This window comes from Betta splendens, chromosome 12, assembly GCF_900634795.4.
Source record: "Betta splendens chromosome 12, fBetSpl5.4, whole genome shotgun sequence".
Classification (NCBI taxonomy): Eukaryota; Metazoa; Chordata; class Actinopteri; order Anabantiformes; family Osphronemidae; genus Betta; species Betta splendens.
Genome location: NC_040892.2, coordinates 8586677 through 8603523, shown reverse-complemented (window position 1 = coordinate 8603523; position 16847 = coordinate 8586677). Strand labels below are relative to the sequence as shown.

The 16847-nt window shown below is 46.0% G+C and overlaps 1 protein-coding gene across 4 annotated transcripts in view; it reads right to left on the bottom strand.

Annotated features, from left to right (window-relative positions):
* Positions 1–7369, bottom strand: part of col5a1 (procollagen, type V, alpha 1) — a 54507-nt gene extending 47138 nt beyond the window's left edge. For 3 of the 4 annotated variants that reach the window (XM_029168646.3, XM_055513260.1, XM_055513261.1), the window contains exon 1: positions 6973–7368. In XM_029168646.3, coding sequence (XP_029024479.1) covers positions 6973–7072 — 100 coding nt within the window. In that variant the 5' untranslated portion in view covers positions 7073–7368. Of the gene's footprint in view, positions 1–6972 lie in introns of all 4 variants that reach the window. The other variant, XM_055513259.1, reaches the window with a different exon arrangement.
* Between the last annotated feature and the right edge of the window lie 9478 nt (positions 7370–16847).

The following is a 16847-nucleotide window of genomic DNA, read 5'->3' as shown; positions in this document are numbered from 1 at the left end:
CGCTAAAATGGGAGCGGGAGGCGCGTTTTAAGGCTTTTATGGGTTTGTTTGTCAGACACAGCTTGAATGAGGTTGCAGCGTAGTAAAGAATAATGAATTCATAAAGTGTACAGTAAAATGTGATTTATTGTCCTCAAAAGTCACACTGTAGCGCTGACAGACGTCCTCCTCCCTTTTTCTTTTTCTCTATGAATATAGGTGAAATCTCTAATAATTTAGCTTTAGTCATAATGTGGTGGATCATATTCCCCTAACTTTTCCATCTACTCAAACATACTGTACACCCTGGAACATGGCACCATCTCCTTGACAGGAGTGCCGGACTAGTGAATTAGGAATTTTTCATGGGGGGGATTAACATTCTTTATTTTTTCACAGTCACCCCCGTCTCCAACCCTTGCTGAAGTGAGGCCTGACTCTCCAGGCACATGCTTGACCTGGCGCTGAAGACTGAAGGAGTAATTAGCAGCCATAAAGAGGACCCTGCCCCTCCTGGAGACCAGTAGAGGCAAAAACAAGAATGCCAAATGAGAAACTTCCCCCTCCTAGAGCGCACGGCAGACAGGGAGAGTGGAGGAGCTTTCTGTTCACCTGGAGTGAGAGCAACCGGCCTCAATACACCATCTACAACTGCTATTAATTTGACTTAATGACTTGACTTGTGGCAAAGGTTATTCATACACCATAAACCAAACCATCGCTCAGTGAAAACACTAAAGCAGCATGACAACAACAGCAACGGCAAAACAAACACAAGCTGCTGGGTTTCACGTGACCAGAGCTGATAATCATACAGTACTGGAGACATTATGCCTGCTAGATCGAGCTCATTACACACACTGCATGGACATCCTGTGTGAGAACAGAACACACACTGCAGATATGCAGCACATGAGGAAGCCACACACACGCACGCACACGCACATACACACACACACACACACACACAAACACCAACATGTACAACGACCTAATAACAAAGAGCGCAAATGCACAATGTTAAAATGTTATTCGTTTGTTTCACTGTGAGCTGGTGGATTTGAGGGAAGATCAAACGAATGAAGCATAAAATCAGAGCTCTCTGCTCCAACTTTGGGGGCTTCTCAGGACTCGGACCCGTCGACCTCGGTTGCACGTGAAAGGAAGCAGCAGAGGAGGAAACTGGGCAGAATCATAGGAGCTTGTTGTGTTGCTTCCCATGCGACGACCAACCCTCTGATGTTCATCATCATACATGCGACGAGCAGAGAGACAACACAACTCAAACGAAGCCCGTAACCTGGAGAGATCCTCACCAACAGCACGGAGGGAATACCAGATGGTTTACTTCACCGTCGTCTCCACGCTGCAGCTCACAGCGGTGAAGATAAATCACTGTCTGCCGCGCGGCACAGACCGATTCGGAAAAACTGAGTCAAGATTCCACTTTAAAGCAAGAAAGTACTGGAGTTGTAGCCTTTAGGCGCTAGGTGTGATCACCGCTATCTCATTTCTTTGCTGCCTGTTTCGTCTGCTTTCTCGCCCGTTCATTAGCAACTTCGCCGTCTTCTTCCTGTTTTGGCCTCATTCTGTCACGTTCATGATATAATGTCATTGGCTGACTGTTAAACAGTTGATGACAAAAGAGTTCAAAAGCACTGACGTTACAGATTGTTGTCACCCAGCCTCACAGATAACTGACATAAACTGAATCTAAATACAAAATCTTGCACAATAACGTTTTATTGACATATAAATCCTGTCAAATCTACTCGGGGAGTTGATCATACTTTGCAAATGCGTCCAAATAAGCAGCTTTTTCACCATAAAGGAAGTGAATTCTCCCATTAATCATCAACATTTGCAACATTTACTCATGCTATTAATTATCATGTTTCATCATCACTAAATTTAAATAAGTAGCAAATGAAATGTTTTACAACTTAGATTATGGGAGATTTCAGAGAGGTGTACGAATGGAAAAAGCACTAAAGGAACGTTTCTTTTATCAATCACTCTCTTAGTGACTGTAGCCCAGGGCTGAGGAAAACTTGACATCTCAAGCAAACCCAGACAAAGCCACCCGTCCATCCATCCATCTCCCATTGACACTTTAACCAGCGTTGTGCTGCAACAGCAACCTTGTGTCTGAACATGTGACAGTAAATTGTCGACCACCTCACTCAAAAACCTACTGTGACAAGTGACAGATATCATTTTTACGCAGACGCCTCCTTTAGCTGGCGCTCACTGGTTACTTCATTTGTCTGTTTTCACACCACTTCCCTTAACTCTTGGCCAAACTCTACATGGGGTCCTTTCCTAAAACACCCAAATAAATTAAGCCTCTCATTTAATTACTGTGCTGAATAAGCTACAGTATCGTCTTTCCACTGCAGTTTACCAACCTAATAAAGTGACAATAGACTACATGCCGCCTCCAGTGATGTTTGAGGCGTGACCAGAAACCATTGTGTTTCTTCTAGCAGGGCTAAAATGCTTACACCCACTACTTCTCCTGCCCAGACTGTGGCTGAACCAGGGCAGGGAAAGGGGGGAATGGGGTTGGAAAGGATGAGTCATACATTGCTTTCCATGCTCAATGATTATAATACCCCATCACAGAGAAAAGCACTGTTTCCCAGCTGAAGTCAAAGCTCGGGCTTGTGATCCTGGACCACGCTTCTCTTTTCACCGTGCAATGCACCAAATGCTGCAACAAGACCCACAAATGGACGCAAAGTGCCATTAGACCTGAATGCATCACCCATTGATGATTCTACATGCATTAGGAGGCAGTCTGCAGCTCCTTTCTCTTCTTCTTGAGCCTTTGAAGTGAAACTTATTCATTTTACGTCTGTTTCCTACTAGATTTGAACAAGCAACACCTTTGCAGAAAACCTTGTGTGTCTGGCTTCAAACCAAGCAGGCTGCGTCATGAGCACAGAGCACCATTGAGCAGTTTACAACAATAATTCGAGCCTTAATTAGTCTGGAAAGAAACAGAGGATATACTTTCCAGGATGTGCCAAATAATGCACTGTTTGTGCAGCACAAAGGATCTCCTTAACTCTGACATGGGGTCACAAACTTGTCCTGCATATTTCGTTTTATCTCCCATGTTGTTATCAGGCATTAGGGCTGATTTACAGACTCCTTTCCACAAAGCCTGCATTTACAGGCTGAAGTGGCACATGCAATTGCGGGGTCACCGCTTTGCTCCACAGTCCAACTCACTGGGATTCCTCCCCCAGCGCTGTGGCAATGGGCTCACACAAGAAGCCATTTATCTGATTGGGCTGAACGTGACCCCAGGATGGTGAGTTAGAGGTAAGACTGCCCACAGTAAAATTACAGTCATGCATCTAACAAGAAGGATTAGATTCACCACGTCATCCAAACCCATCAACTAATATATATAATATAATAGCCTGCATCACTGGCCTTTTATTTATTTTACGTAAATATAACTTTAAGAAAAAGTTTCATTGCTTTCCTTCAGGGCAAACAGCTGTTAGCATCCCGTAAAATTAAAACACAGGAAGTTCGGCAAATTGCTTGATTCTTTAAGGATTATATCACTTCCACGAGCTCTAGGATCTGGCCTCATAAAGTCCTTTATACACGTGACAAAAATTAATAAAGCCATATAAAATTCCTTTGGATGAGGAGAAATCCAGTTACAAGGAGACAGCAAATAAAGAAACAGCTGCAGAGCAGCTGTAAATGACCTTTAACCCTGTCACAACGAACCTTCTGAATCCAGAGACACACTGCGATAACTTCAGCGAACTCAGCTATAAAGACGCAGATGTTCCTCAATTATGAATTCTTCTCTGAAACCAGCATCCAATGGTGAATTTTCTTCATAAAATATACAACAGTGTCTTTTAGTTTTTGACCGTCCCCAGTTCCACCGAGACTGGGAAGAAAACATCTGGAAGACATTTTTCCAAGTTTTTTTTTTTGAGGGCTTAGCAGACAGCACAATGGAACTTATCGGATCCAGATGTGAAGGCACTCCGTGAAACAGCAAAGCCCTCTTCTGTTTATCCGTTTAAAACAGACATAAAGATAAAACAAATACCAGCTCCTTTAGCATGATGCATGAATCAGAAGAATATTTCCCGATTGTTCGGCATATCTTCCGTTCTGTAACATAACCTTCAGTGACCTTGGCTAAACTCCATCCCCGTTTTCTTTTGCAGTAGGTATTCGAAGAATGTGTTTTTAGTACTTTTGCGACTGAAGTACTCGGCACACATACGCTCCAATACTGGAGCGAGTACAAATGTTATGCACAAAGACCATGAAAAAGAGCTTTATGTTAATTAACGATAACAAACGGCGTTTTCAGTGATTTGTGAAAATAGTCCGTTGATTGATTGAACAAGAAGTGTGAAAGGAAACAATCATCCAAGAAGTGTTTGGATAAGAAGCCAGATTATGTCTACGACGGATGAGCTGGGCATAAAATCAACAACCACACTGAGGCCAAGGAGTTGTCTGAAAGTCCAATGGGGGTTAACTAGTCAAATTCTATCTAACCTTAGAAGCAAACAAACACACTTATTGACTAAATCTTTGACTAAAACGTTATATTTGTATACTTAAACCACTGAGCACAGCTTCAACAATAAGAATTTCTTTCCTCAGGCACTGAAACTGTAAACCTGACAGCAGTGGCACTGAAAGCCCTGACCTTCACCCCTGAACTCTGACCCCGCTCCTCATTCCTGACCTTTATGCCTTATGGGTCTTCTGTTATTGCCGCTTTTCACATGCGTTTAAAGTGAGGGGTCCTCATTAAGGCCAAGGTGAGATGACCTCCACTCTAATAAAGCGTGACTTTGCATTCAGTGTGTTGCTCCTCGGCCTGCTGTAAAGTCAGAGCTGTTTAAATGGGAGCAAAGAAATCCATCGCTGCACGTGCTGCAGCCCTCGGACACGTCTTCAATTAACAGACAGTCTGGATCGTCTCCTCCGAGTTTTGCTGTACTTTCATAAAGACACCTGACGGGACGAGCAGAGCGTAGTGAAGCAGAGCAGATGGTAGAAGAGCACAGCACAGCAGGAGTCCTATGCTGCAGTATCTCTGCATAATGACACATGCAAATATACATATATCTCTAAAGTAAGGCGGGATTTGCAAACAGGAAACTGTTTGCTTACATGTTTACAGCTTGCCTACTGCCCCCAGGTGGTAAAAGGAAACACAGCAGAGGTTAATGCATAAAAACTGAATAAAGGCAGGTTGGTTCACGTTACCTGAAACACGCTTATTAAATTAGAAATGACATTTCACATGGGACTTTTGAGCTCAGCATATGTGGATGCTAAGCTTCAGCTTTACAGCTTTATCACTTAATTCATTGACATTATGCATCAACAATAACTATACTTTACAAACAGGTAATTATGTGTTTACGTAGTCGCCCAAACACTAACGAAGGAGATCTGCAGTTCTATACTTGTGCAACTGGATTCATTGAGTCATTTGACCTGCACAGAAATGACATGTCCAATACATAATAAACTAATGTGTACCTCAGTTATGTCTGGCGTTTAATGCATGCATGTGCTGAGTCCCTGATAAGCAGCGATGCTGCGTCTGGGCAGGTTTCTGCAAGCGTTCAGAATGTATGCAGTTCATGTGCTGCCTCCAGCAATAAGGTCATCTGGTTTGGGTCCAGACCAATCCTAACGGCTAATTGGCTCTAATCATTATTGTCAGCTTCGATGGAGAAGATATGGAATATTTTTCCATTTTTGTTCCAACAGCACAAAAGCTGCTTTTAATCTATTACGGTTTAATGCTTAACTGGGTGTAAATTCTCTTCAAGAACAAGACCACTAACTTGTCATGTAGTGGACGTGTTGCCAGCGCTCGGTGATCAAGCATTTCCCACTGAGCATGTGTCAAGTGTCAAGTTTCAGGAAGTGGACCAGCACTCTTGAGGATCACTTACAAGACTCTGGTCGGCCCCTGTTGGTTTTAAGGGGTTGATTAAAACCAGCCTGCAGCATCAAGTCGACTTCAGAGCCGTGCACTCGAACGTCCCACCGAAACTACAGTTCAGCTCCGCCTCCGTCATCAGATCTGGATCCAACCATCAGTGACGGAACCAGTGTTTATAGGCAACATGAAAACAAACACGCTGCAGCCACTGAACCTATGAGAGCCTTTGAAGCCACCTCACACCCATCACGTGCTTCTGCTTTTCATCAAAAGCGTTCCTCATCTTTTACAGCGGAATGCGTTTTAAGCATCTGGCTGCAGGCGACGGCATCGCATTCACACCGGGGACACAAGAAGACACCTGTTCACCTCAGAGCCCTGTGTCGGAGCCTCAACAGCAGACCACCAACCATGCCAGGCAATCTCAAGGTGCTAATAATACACGGGGGCCATTCCACAGCCTGCTCGGCCCCCGAGGACCAGGGGAACAACAGCGTCCAGTGATTTAGTTTCGCCATCATGACTATTTATTCCATTAGGAAGCTGTTGGTGATCCAGAAGCATGGGGACCGCTGGTGAAATATGCAGTGGCTAAACGGGTTCGGGGCTTTAGAGGATGTGAGTCCTGGTGCCTGAGTCCTGAGCGACTCCACCCTGCTACTTAAGACAGACAAGTGCTTTTAATTTGAAAGTGTAATACATTCAACTTGTTATTTCTTGGAATAAGCATCATTCCACTATGTCTGTGAACTTACCATTAAGTTTGTAAAACTATGATATAATATATCATCAACTCTTTTACAACTTCACTCCAGAGTTATCCACACTTACAGACACGAGGCTCTTTCAAAATAAAGCTCCTGTCACAGCCTTACACCTTTTCCACCCACTAACTTCGGATGAACCTCTTCAATAAACGGAGTGACGGAGATGAGTCGGGGAGGAGGGAGGGTCGCGGCGAGTTAGAGTCACACAGAAAACCCCGCAGCCCCACGCTGCGTCCCGTCCACCGAAACCCCGCACGCGCGTCTTACCTGAGCTCGCTTGCGATGCGACAAAAAGCAGAACCACCGCTAAAGTGATGTGGATGTCCCTTATCCTCCGTTTAACTTTCCATCTTATATGGGTATCCATGGCCGCCCGACACGTCCACGGCAAGTGGATTCACTCTTTTCTTTTCAACTTGGAGCAACTAATTAGACTTGCAACAACTAAGAGAAGCCAAAAGTCCCAGAGAAAGAGAGAAAAAGGGGAAGGGGGGGCGTTTCGGTATTTCTCAAGCAGCCATAGGGGTTTGTTGCTTGGGTTCCTCCAGCTGGTTGACGGATGGACACCGTCTCTCCCGCACTTCTCCTCCTCTCTGCTCTTCTGAAGCGTCCCGCACCGCTGCGCCTCCGATCAGAAGTGTCGCCCTCTCTCTCTCTCTCTCCCTCTCTCTCTCTCTCTCTCTCTCTCTCTTCCAGCCGTCACGTAGAGCCCCTTAGAGTCGACACACAAAAAAAGCGCCCCCCCCCCCCTCATCCGAGCTGTCACTCACTCCCTGGACAAGAGGCTCGGGCAAATCACAGGAGTCCATATATTAGACGCAGCCCTGTTATTGGCCGAGGGCGGGGGGAAAAGTTGAGGGAAAGTTTCACGCCTACAGTTCGCTACTCCATTCTCTCAGATGGAGTCCGCTTTTTCCAGAGGAGGGTCAGAGCGGGAAAAGCGAACCGCTCCGGAGACAAATGATCAACAAAGGGGAAATATTAATTGCATCTCTGCGCTCAGTCCGTGTCAGCTGGTTTCCAGCAGCTGATTAAAGCTGAAGCTCTGCATGCAACACGTCACTGATGCCAAATACACGGTTTAATCATGTTCTAGTTGCACTTAAAACGGGCCTGTGCTTCATAAATTTAATATATTAATACAACTAACAATAATTGAACCCATGTGACACACCTGTCAATCATTCTTAGTACTTTTGCTCCCTTTGAATTTGCTGGATCTCATAAAGATGATGTACTGTTTAATGCACCTCCTTTTTTCTATGTGCTGTACAGTTTAATGTGCTTTTCTTACTTTAATGCAATAGTTACAGAACGTGACCTAATTACAGACGATATATTGCTTCTGCGGTTTATTTCTTTTGGGGTGAGCTTCAGACGCCAGCATTTGTTGCTGTTTTTCTTAGAAACAACCGTGACAGCTGTCTTTTATAAGCTGACACACGTATATGGCAGCTCCAGTGGGGGCAGACTCCCATTAACTGCCCAGTAAAGGGTCTTTTTTAAGTTCAAACATAAGTAATACTCAATACTAGTAGAAAGACCTTAATCCCAGATGACCTTTCAAATGGTTAAATGGGTGCTTAAAGGCATTGAACCAAATGAGTATGAGATCAGGAGGAGAAGGTACTTGGTCAGAGAGTAAACCAGCCCTTCTAAAATCACCACCTAGACATATAATGGCTACAGGGTCAAATAAATGGTCTGAACCCTGTAGTTTTGGTGACTTTACACCCTACACCACACTAATCTCAAAGGACTCAAGCTGCTCCTGGACAAGGTCTTAAACATTCCTCTGACCAAAAACATGCTGCGATGGTTACGAGACAAATGATGGAACCAAGAAGTAAACTGTGATCAAGTGTTCAGTCATTCTAAATCTGTCTGATTTATATATATTTTTTTAAGTTTATTTTCAAAATCAATTCAGCTTTGATTTGTAGAATATTCTAAACATTTAATTAGATTTCTGTCTTTCCTCGTTTGTTGCATACAGCTACCTGTAGTTAAAAAGAGGGTTCCTCGTCACCTTAATTATCAAGACCTGAAAGAAAACACTGCACGGGAACTTGCATTTGCAGATGTTAAACGTCCTCCTCTATAAACAAAAGTGCTTTATTTATCAAGAACTCTTTGTAAACTTTATGTTTAAGTTAAATTACATTTTTTAAACATTCCTTTTGCACCCACACATTTTGCACAGCAATCCAACTGCTGTGACAAAGATGAATTACAGAACAAAGCTAATTCTGTGGTTTGACTTTAATGATAGTTTCATCAGTAGTAAGAAAGGGGACGTACAACACAGCAGAGGACCACATAATTTGTGGCACATCCATAAACACGAAACACAAATTAAATATATTTTTGCTCAATATGGGACGAGTGATGCAGATAAAAGAGTTAAAAGAGGAGGGTATATTTGAATTCTCCAGAGTAAAGTGAGGCAGGAGCAGCAGAGGGGAAACCCAGCAGCTGATCTGTCTGTTCTATATAAGACAATCCTGTGTGAGTCAGAGAACAGTTTGTGTTCAGTTCACTATCAAAGCGTCATTCATTCAGACCAGATCTGACATGCAAATGTTCAGCATCTCCAGGTCAGGTGTCAGATTCTTCACGAGATTACCATGAACTTGGACAAAATGCACCAGGAGCTATGCCAGAGGCAGAACCAGGTGCCTGCTCTGTCTGATGCACACTGTGCTGTCAGACGCGCTGACGAGGCCCGTTTGGCATAAGTCACACCACATTTTCCATTCCATCCCATCCGGTGCCAGAATTTAAGTTGGGGGGGGGGGGGGGGGGGGGGGGGGGGGGGGTTGCAGCATTAACAGACAAAACTGTTAAGTCTACAGAGCAAAGTCTTAACACAGCACATGAACCTGGAACGATGACAAAGTGTTGTCCATCGATATACAAGCGTTTAATGAGTCGGCGCCACCTGTCCACTCGTGCTCCAGCGGCAGCTCGTGTCTCCTCTGACGTGGGACAAATTTGTTGAGACAACACTCGGGATGCATGAGTGCATCAGCTGTTGAACAGTGCAATTGTTTGAGTGGCCCTCGAGCGGCTCCAGAGGCTCCAGCATCGCGTTTACAGCCCATGTGGCACACACGGGCCTCCGCGCTGCTCTCCATCACGCTCGAGTTCAGCAGGGCTGAACTCAACCCGCTTCCTGTTTGACTAACACTGAGCCAGAGCCAACTTCTGCTATTGAAGAAACGCAGCACATCTGCAGGGACTCTTCGAAAGTGTCAGATCCCGGGAAGACACTCATTTTATCATCACCAGTGATTTGTCCCCGCAAGAAAGTGTTACAATGTTTTGCTTCAAAGGTCTGGCTCATTTACTTTTTCCCCTAAGAGGAAAGATCACAATCAACAATTAACACATTGGATGAAATCACTGGTTTGCATTAATCACCAATACACCTACAAGCCAAATAAGATTTGTTGCATCCTGTTAATAAAATCTGTAATCTTTGGTATTTTGCTCAGCTGTGTCATGGTCTGTTTCCCCATTTCTTAAAGCAGTGAAAGTCCATTAGACTCCATAAACAAAGCCTTAAGCGCTGACACGTGGACGACTGAACCAGAGAAATTAAGCGAGTTGCCAACACATTAGAAGAATATGAAAGGAACAGCAGGCACATACATGTTTTCCTCTTAAGTTGAAAGGAAACACTCGAACAAGTTGCACTTTGAGCTACTACACTGGCTTTAATATATATGCTAATTAGTTGCCACTTGCCAGAAAGCCTGGATGCTCGGCTGTGAAGTGCATCGTTGCTTGGCTCGTTACAACACCATGCGAAGGGCAGGGTCTCTTATGATTTAAAAAAGGTTTCCCCAAATCGCACAGGGCCGCGTTCCCATCCATTCACAGGGCGTTTTTAAAAGCCAGCGTTAGCTATTGTTTTAAATGGGATGCGGCTTCCAGCGGAGAGACCAAACGATGAAGCGCCGCAGTCGTCAGATATAGACCTTTACACACTGTGTCTTATGCAAACAAATGATATTGAAGTTAGATTTAGGTGAAAATGACCCAAGTTGCAACAATCTCTAATAATGAATATTCATTCCCTGCCTCCATTAGTTCTAACTCCTCTCCTGTGCACTGAGGGGGGCTGGAGCCGATCCCGGCTGACACCGGGCCAGAATACTACAAAAGCCATAAATTCACACCAGCCTGTAAAAGCCTCCACTTTTATGTATTGTGGGATCGCACAGCAGCCTGATGAACCTCGTCTGCCAGGGCCTGTCTCCTCTCGCTCCCTTTAAACGCCGGCGTTGATTACAAAGTACAGCTTGTAGCTCGCGAGGCATTACACGACATGGCATCGCGATATATCATTAGTGCGTTCGCACCCTATGAGGTTTCACATTCCCCCGCTGGCGGCGCTTAGGAACTGGGTCGAGGGGAAACAGCTTGGGGTCGGGGTCGGGGTCAGCTTGAGGTCGGGGTCGGGTCCACAGCTCCAGGTTTTAGTGCATTTCTGTGGAAATTTGACCAACTCAAATGATGAATAAAGCGTCTTCCAGCTGCCATCAGCCACGGAAGCCTCGCAAAGCGCCACCCGAGCTCGCTCTGATGAGCCTTCGGACCACGGGGGCTCAAACGAGCTTGGAGGAGCGGTGGCGCTGGACATGTACAGTAGCAGTGTGTTTCAGAATCAGCGACGAAAAACATCTTTAACCACAATGCTGCATGAAATAGACCCAACTGTCCACAAAATGACTTGCATATTTCCTTCCTCTGTGTGTTTTTTGTGAAGGCAAAGCCATTGGACAACAATGGCTCATTCAGAATTGTAACATTATGCTGGAGTGAAACCGTACCAGTGGATTTAAGTCAGACATAATTGTGTGTCTATCTATTTTTTTTTCCACCACATGAGCACCATCACAGCCCCTTGTTGTTGTTTGTCGTGAGTATGATATCGGTACACAAGACACACAGTTTCCATTGGCCTCACTGTCATACGTGCACATGTTAAAGTGTTCAGCAGCTGCTCGCTGAGGACTAATAGAACAGACACACACACACACACACACACACACACACACACACACACACACACACACACACACACACTTGACACGTAGTCATGAACTCACCAGCTGCCAGTTATCAATTGAGTGCAAATCCCCAACTGGCAGGACTCCCGTGGCCTGCGTGGAGGAACACTCCTGCCTTGTGTCTGTGGTCTAATCCCCATGGAGAGAAATTACACGACGGTTTAGGGCTCCCGTCGAGTTCCCTCTACTCACCTCTGCTGCTAAAACTGATCACAACAGTCTTAGCATCAAAGTTTTCTAATAATATGAATAGACTGGGCTTCATTTTTCGCATTAGACGACATCTCGGCCTCTGCCCCAACATGTTTATAGCATGAGTTAGGAGCTACTTAAAATGTGCCAGCCTTAAACAAATTGGATGTTTCTGCTGGCGTGGCCGGAGCCGATGTTTCCACTTTCTCAGTTTTATGTTCAGCGTTGTGCTTGTTTCGTAAGCTGTTACAATTTCATGCGGCTGCGTCTCCATAAAACCGAGTGTTTCCTGACGCTGAAAGGCAACACAAACAGTTTAGACATCACAGATTACAATGAAGAAAGTGCTCTAGTGAAGACAAACAAAATGGAGAGAATTGGCACAAAACATTGGTCTGAGCCAATGCAATACAATTATTATAATATATTACATTTAATAATAGTTTATAGACTTGTACAGCACATTAGTGCATGTTTGTACATTACACTTGTATGGCTGATGCTCATATAAGAACGCTACCATGCTCATGGTCAGGCATGGACTCTGTTGTAAAGTTGGATTGAACTTGTTTGACCAACGTATCTCACAAACTCGACTGGACTGAGAGCTGGGGAAGTAGGACGTCAATCAAGGCCTCGCTGCCGTTTTCGGGCCCCTGAACCATATTGGGGTCGTTTCCATGAAAAAGGTGGACGTGAGACATGCTGAGGTAACGTGCACATGGATGGACCCATTCCCCAGCAGAACATTGCCCAGAGCATCACGCTGCCTCCACTTGCCTTCAACTCAGTGCAGCCAAAAACCCATTAACTCATTACTGACCCCAAACAATCAACGATGAATTGTTGTAACTATGTATTTCATTAAATACTCTACTCTACTGGCTGCACCATTGCCACGGTGTGTTTTATGACATTATTATGGTATAATAATGAAGATAACATGAAAGAAATGTTTCCATTACCTTAAACATATAAAATCATCACTGACTGTGGGGCGTTTTGTTAACATCTGGAACCTGTTACCTCAGAGGTAGCACTGATGTGTTTGAGTGAGATCAGTGACTGTGCTCCGACCTGACTGTACACTGAAGCGCACTCACATGTGGAGCGCAGCCCCGGCTCCTGGCCCACGCCGGCGCCCGCTGTCCTCTGTCCCGCACCGTGTGCTTTTTCTAATCTTTGGGGATCTGATGTCATAAATTAAACATCGCATACAGGCTGTAATATTCAGGAGCCAGCAGAATATGTTAATCAGAGTCTCTGCAGCAGAACGACGGGTTTTAGCAGTGGAGACGGTCTGCGCGGGTGTGGCTGCGTTTGCAGCTAAAGTGCTAATGGGACCTTTTTTTTAATTATTATATCTCAGTTTCAGTTAGAAAACCCCATATATGAACTAGTTACTGATAAGATCAGAGTCTTCCAGAGAGATTAGCTTCGGTGTAAAGCTCTAGACCTCCAGCTTTACCTTGAGTTTCATGAGACCCTCTAATGTATGTTTAAAACCTTGTGAGATATTCAGGAAACGCTGGAAACGGTGACATAGTGCTGAGTCAAGCAGCTTGCGGCCATTAATTTTCCTCAGCTGGTCATGATGCCATTGGCTCAGTTACCTCCCTGGCTCAGGGGCCCAACTGAGTGTTTGGATCCAGACTGGGAACACAAAGCAAAGAAGGAAGAGGAGAACAGGCTCTCTCTCTCTCTCTCTCTCTCCCTCTGTCTCTTGCTCTCTCTCTCTCTCTCTCTCTCTCTCTCTCTCTCTCTCTTTTGCAGCTATGCCTCCGGGACACAGGACCGACCTTCTATCATCCTGTACGATTCATTTTAAAAACACATCCTTCCCAAAAAGTTAAGGAGATCAAGGACTGTTGGACGTGAACATCCCCTCTCTGCTCAGTCTCAAAGCAAAGATCTGCCTCACAGATGCTCCCATCCACGCTGTGCAATGACGATGTCGCGCTGCATTTAATACGCCTCTTTAGCACCTGTGTTAGACGTTCAAGCCGTTCGCCAGCAGAGATCAAACCCTCAGGGATGAACCCTGTTCAACCCGGGCCTCCACTCAGCCGGCCAAGACCATCCCACAGTTATTGGACGCGTGGATGAGCGTATTAAAGGGCCGCACCAACAGCCAGGTGGAGCTCCATGCTGCTCAGAGGACTTACCCCCCCCCCTCCCCCCGCTGCACTCCAAGGATTTCTGGGGATAACGCGTGTTTATACAGGCATCACGCGCACACAACTGTTCCACCGCTCATCACTTCACTGGTGATCTCCGAGCTCGGTCCTGTTTTATACACTTTCCATCTAATACGATACATCGCAAACATGTCATTGAGGTCTGGCACCCGGCCCGTGGAAAATCTTAACACTGCAACTCGTGCCCAAGAGCTCGTTATCTGGATGAACACAATGTCTGGAGACGGCACTTGCGGCTTTTCTTTTTTTTATTCAATACTGCAGTGTGCTTGAAAATGAACTTTTTCTCCACAGATTTGATACGAGGCTCGCGGGGGCACGTCCCCATCACGTTCATCACGGTCCGGACACAGCTACGTCACCCCCTGGATGACCAGCGAGTCGCGGCTGCTGCTCTGTGAGATCACAAAGGCTGGATTTGTTGCCATGTAGTGGTTTGCAGTTGAGATCCAGATGTTTTGCTGATTAATATAAAGTTGGAGGAGGGTCTATTCTGAGAGAAGAGGGAGTGAGTAGCAGACTTTGGGGGGGGGGGGGGGTCATATCAGGATCAGTTAGACATTGTTCAGAAGGCGAAAACCACAAGGCTTGAACTCTTTGTTCAGACATCGATGGGCATGAGTGATGTGAGACATAGCTAGACACGCAGCCACAGGTCATGATCGTCCTGAAGAAGTGGCACCAGGGGGCAAATGTCATAAATCCCAGCGACGGGCGTTTCCTGTGGCCCATGACACACTCACGCACCGCAAAGCTCTGAATGGACAAAAAAAGTTGGTGCTTGTGAAGATTTTCCTCTCGTATAACTCCAGACTAAAACAGAGTGTCTCAGAATTAAGCAATGTACTCCATTAACAACACACAAAGCCGCAGCTGGTGGAATACAGCGCTGGCGGGCGCGTAGCGGAGACAGAACCGCACTGTTTGTGGTGCTCGGTGGAAGATTCTGACTGCTGTCTGGTCAGTGTCTAACCTTGGTCCAGACCTGGTCCCTGAGGTGGAAGCACAGCTGAGAGGGAGGAGGAGGAGGAGGAGGATTAGAGCAGGGGGACTTTCCCACTGCTCAGCGGATAAATCTCTATCCAATGTTTTTCCCATTTGTCTTTTTTGTGTTTTAATCAGTTTTTAGTGTAGTTGCATCACTACAATCATTCAAGTGTGAACACAAACACCCCAACTTCGCTGTTCACCCCAGGATTCTGCTGAACCCCAATCTGAAAGCGTCACGTGAAAGTCCTGTTTTTGCACCAGACGTGCGAGTCCACACGTGTCGTTGAGATCAGCCTCGATTTGATGGAAAAGTTAACTATCAGTGAGGCCAAAGTGAGCGGGGGGTGATGTGATGGGAAGAGCGTGTCTAGACGCTTCCTGGCCTGAGCTCTGGTCTTTGAATGCATCACTCCACTGAGACTCGGTCCAAAACTTCTCCAGAATGGTCATCTCTGTGCTCCTCTCTCTGCCCCCCTCCCTTCACATTCATCGCGCTGATCCACTTTCCCAGATGTGAAGGCGGATGCAGGATCTGACCTCATATCTTGCTGCTTTAATTGATTTTATGTCTGATCTCTCGCGGTGCCGGTAATTTGAAAGACAGCCAGGATAAAAGTGGCCACGACACCAGGGCTGAACAAATGCACGTGGTATTTAACAAAAGCAATTTTAGCAGCAGCAGGAACATTTAAGCGAATCGCACATGAAGCGTTGCCCTTTTTAAACGGGGGGTTTGTGGGAGGGGTGAGCGAGCACTTTCCAGAATCTTCAGAAAATTACAAGAAGGGTGGGAGGCGAGGAAGAGGGGGGGGGGGGGGGGGGGGGGGGGGGGGCAGAGGAGCTGAATGTTTGTCTTCTCAACTGGGAGCTGCTGGCAGTTATTAGGTCGCACAACCCACTGAGAGAACTCCATCCAGTCTGCGTGTGTCTGTAACACAATAACGAGCTGAAGGCAATTAAACCATGACTTTCGGTGTCGTTCGGCCTCCTTCGCGGGCAGCGATGACGTGACGAGCACGAGGACCGCGTGGAGCAGAGAAGGAATGAATGAGAGAGGAGTCCAACGCGTGGAACACACAGTAAATGAGTCAGTTAAAAAAAAAAAAACAGCAGTGTTTGATTCTCCACTTTTGCATGAGACACCAGCTCCCCGCGCTGCTTGGCACAGCGCGGTGGAATTAGCTGGTAACCCAATGAGCCTCATTACACTGGCGATATGGCACGAAGGAGGAGGAGGAGGAGCCCGTTCTGCTGACGAGCCTTTCCTCAACCACTACCTCCAGCCGTCCCCGGCCCAACCCTCCCATCCAATGCACGTATCAAATGCCCTGATTAGAGCGGAGTAAGGAAAAAATCGGCTCATCAGGAAGGAGCCGATCTGTCATGTCGCATATTAATCACTGGCTTGTAAAAGCCAGTGATTAATATGCGACACCAGTGCGCACATCTCGTGCTGACACTTCTGTGAGGAAACGAGAGCTCTTCTCTTAGAAGGCTGCCAGGCAGGAAGTAGCTGGAGAACGGGTCAGCGGAGAGTTAAGCGAAACCACTGCATCTGCTTCCTGCAACCAGCGAGGGCGAACAGCAAAGTGTGCAGCCGACCTCCCGCGGGTTATTATCCCGAAGTGTAAAACAACAGGAAGTGGTCCTGCGATGCTCAACGCCTACTGTACTCGCGAGCTTT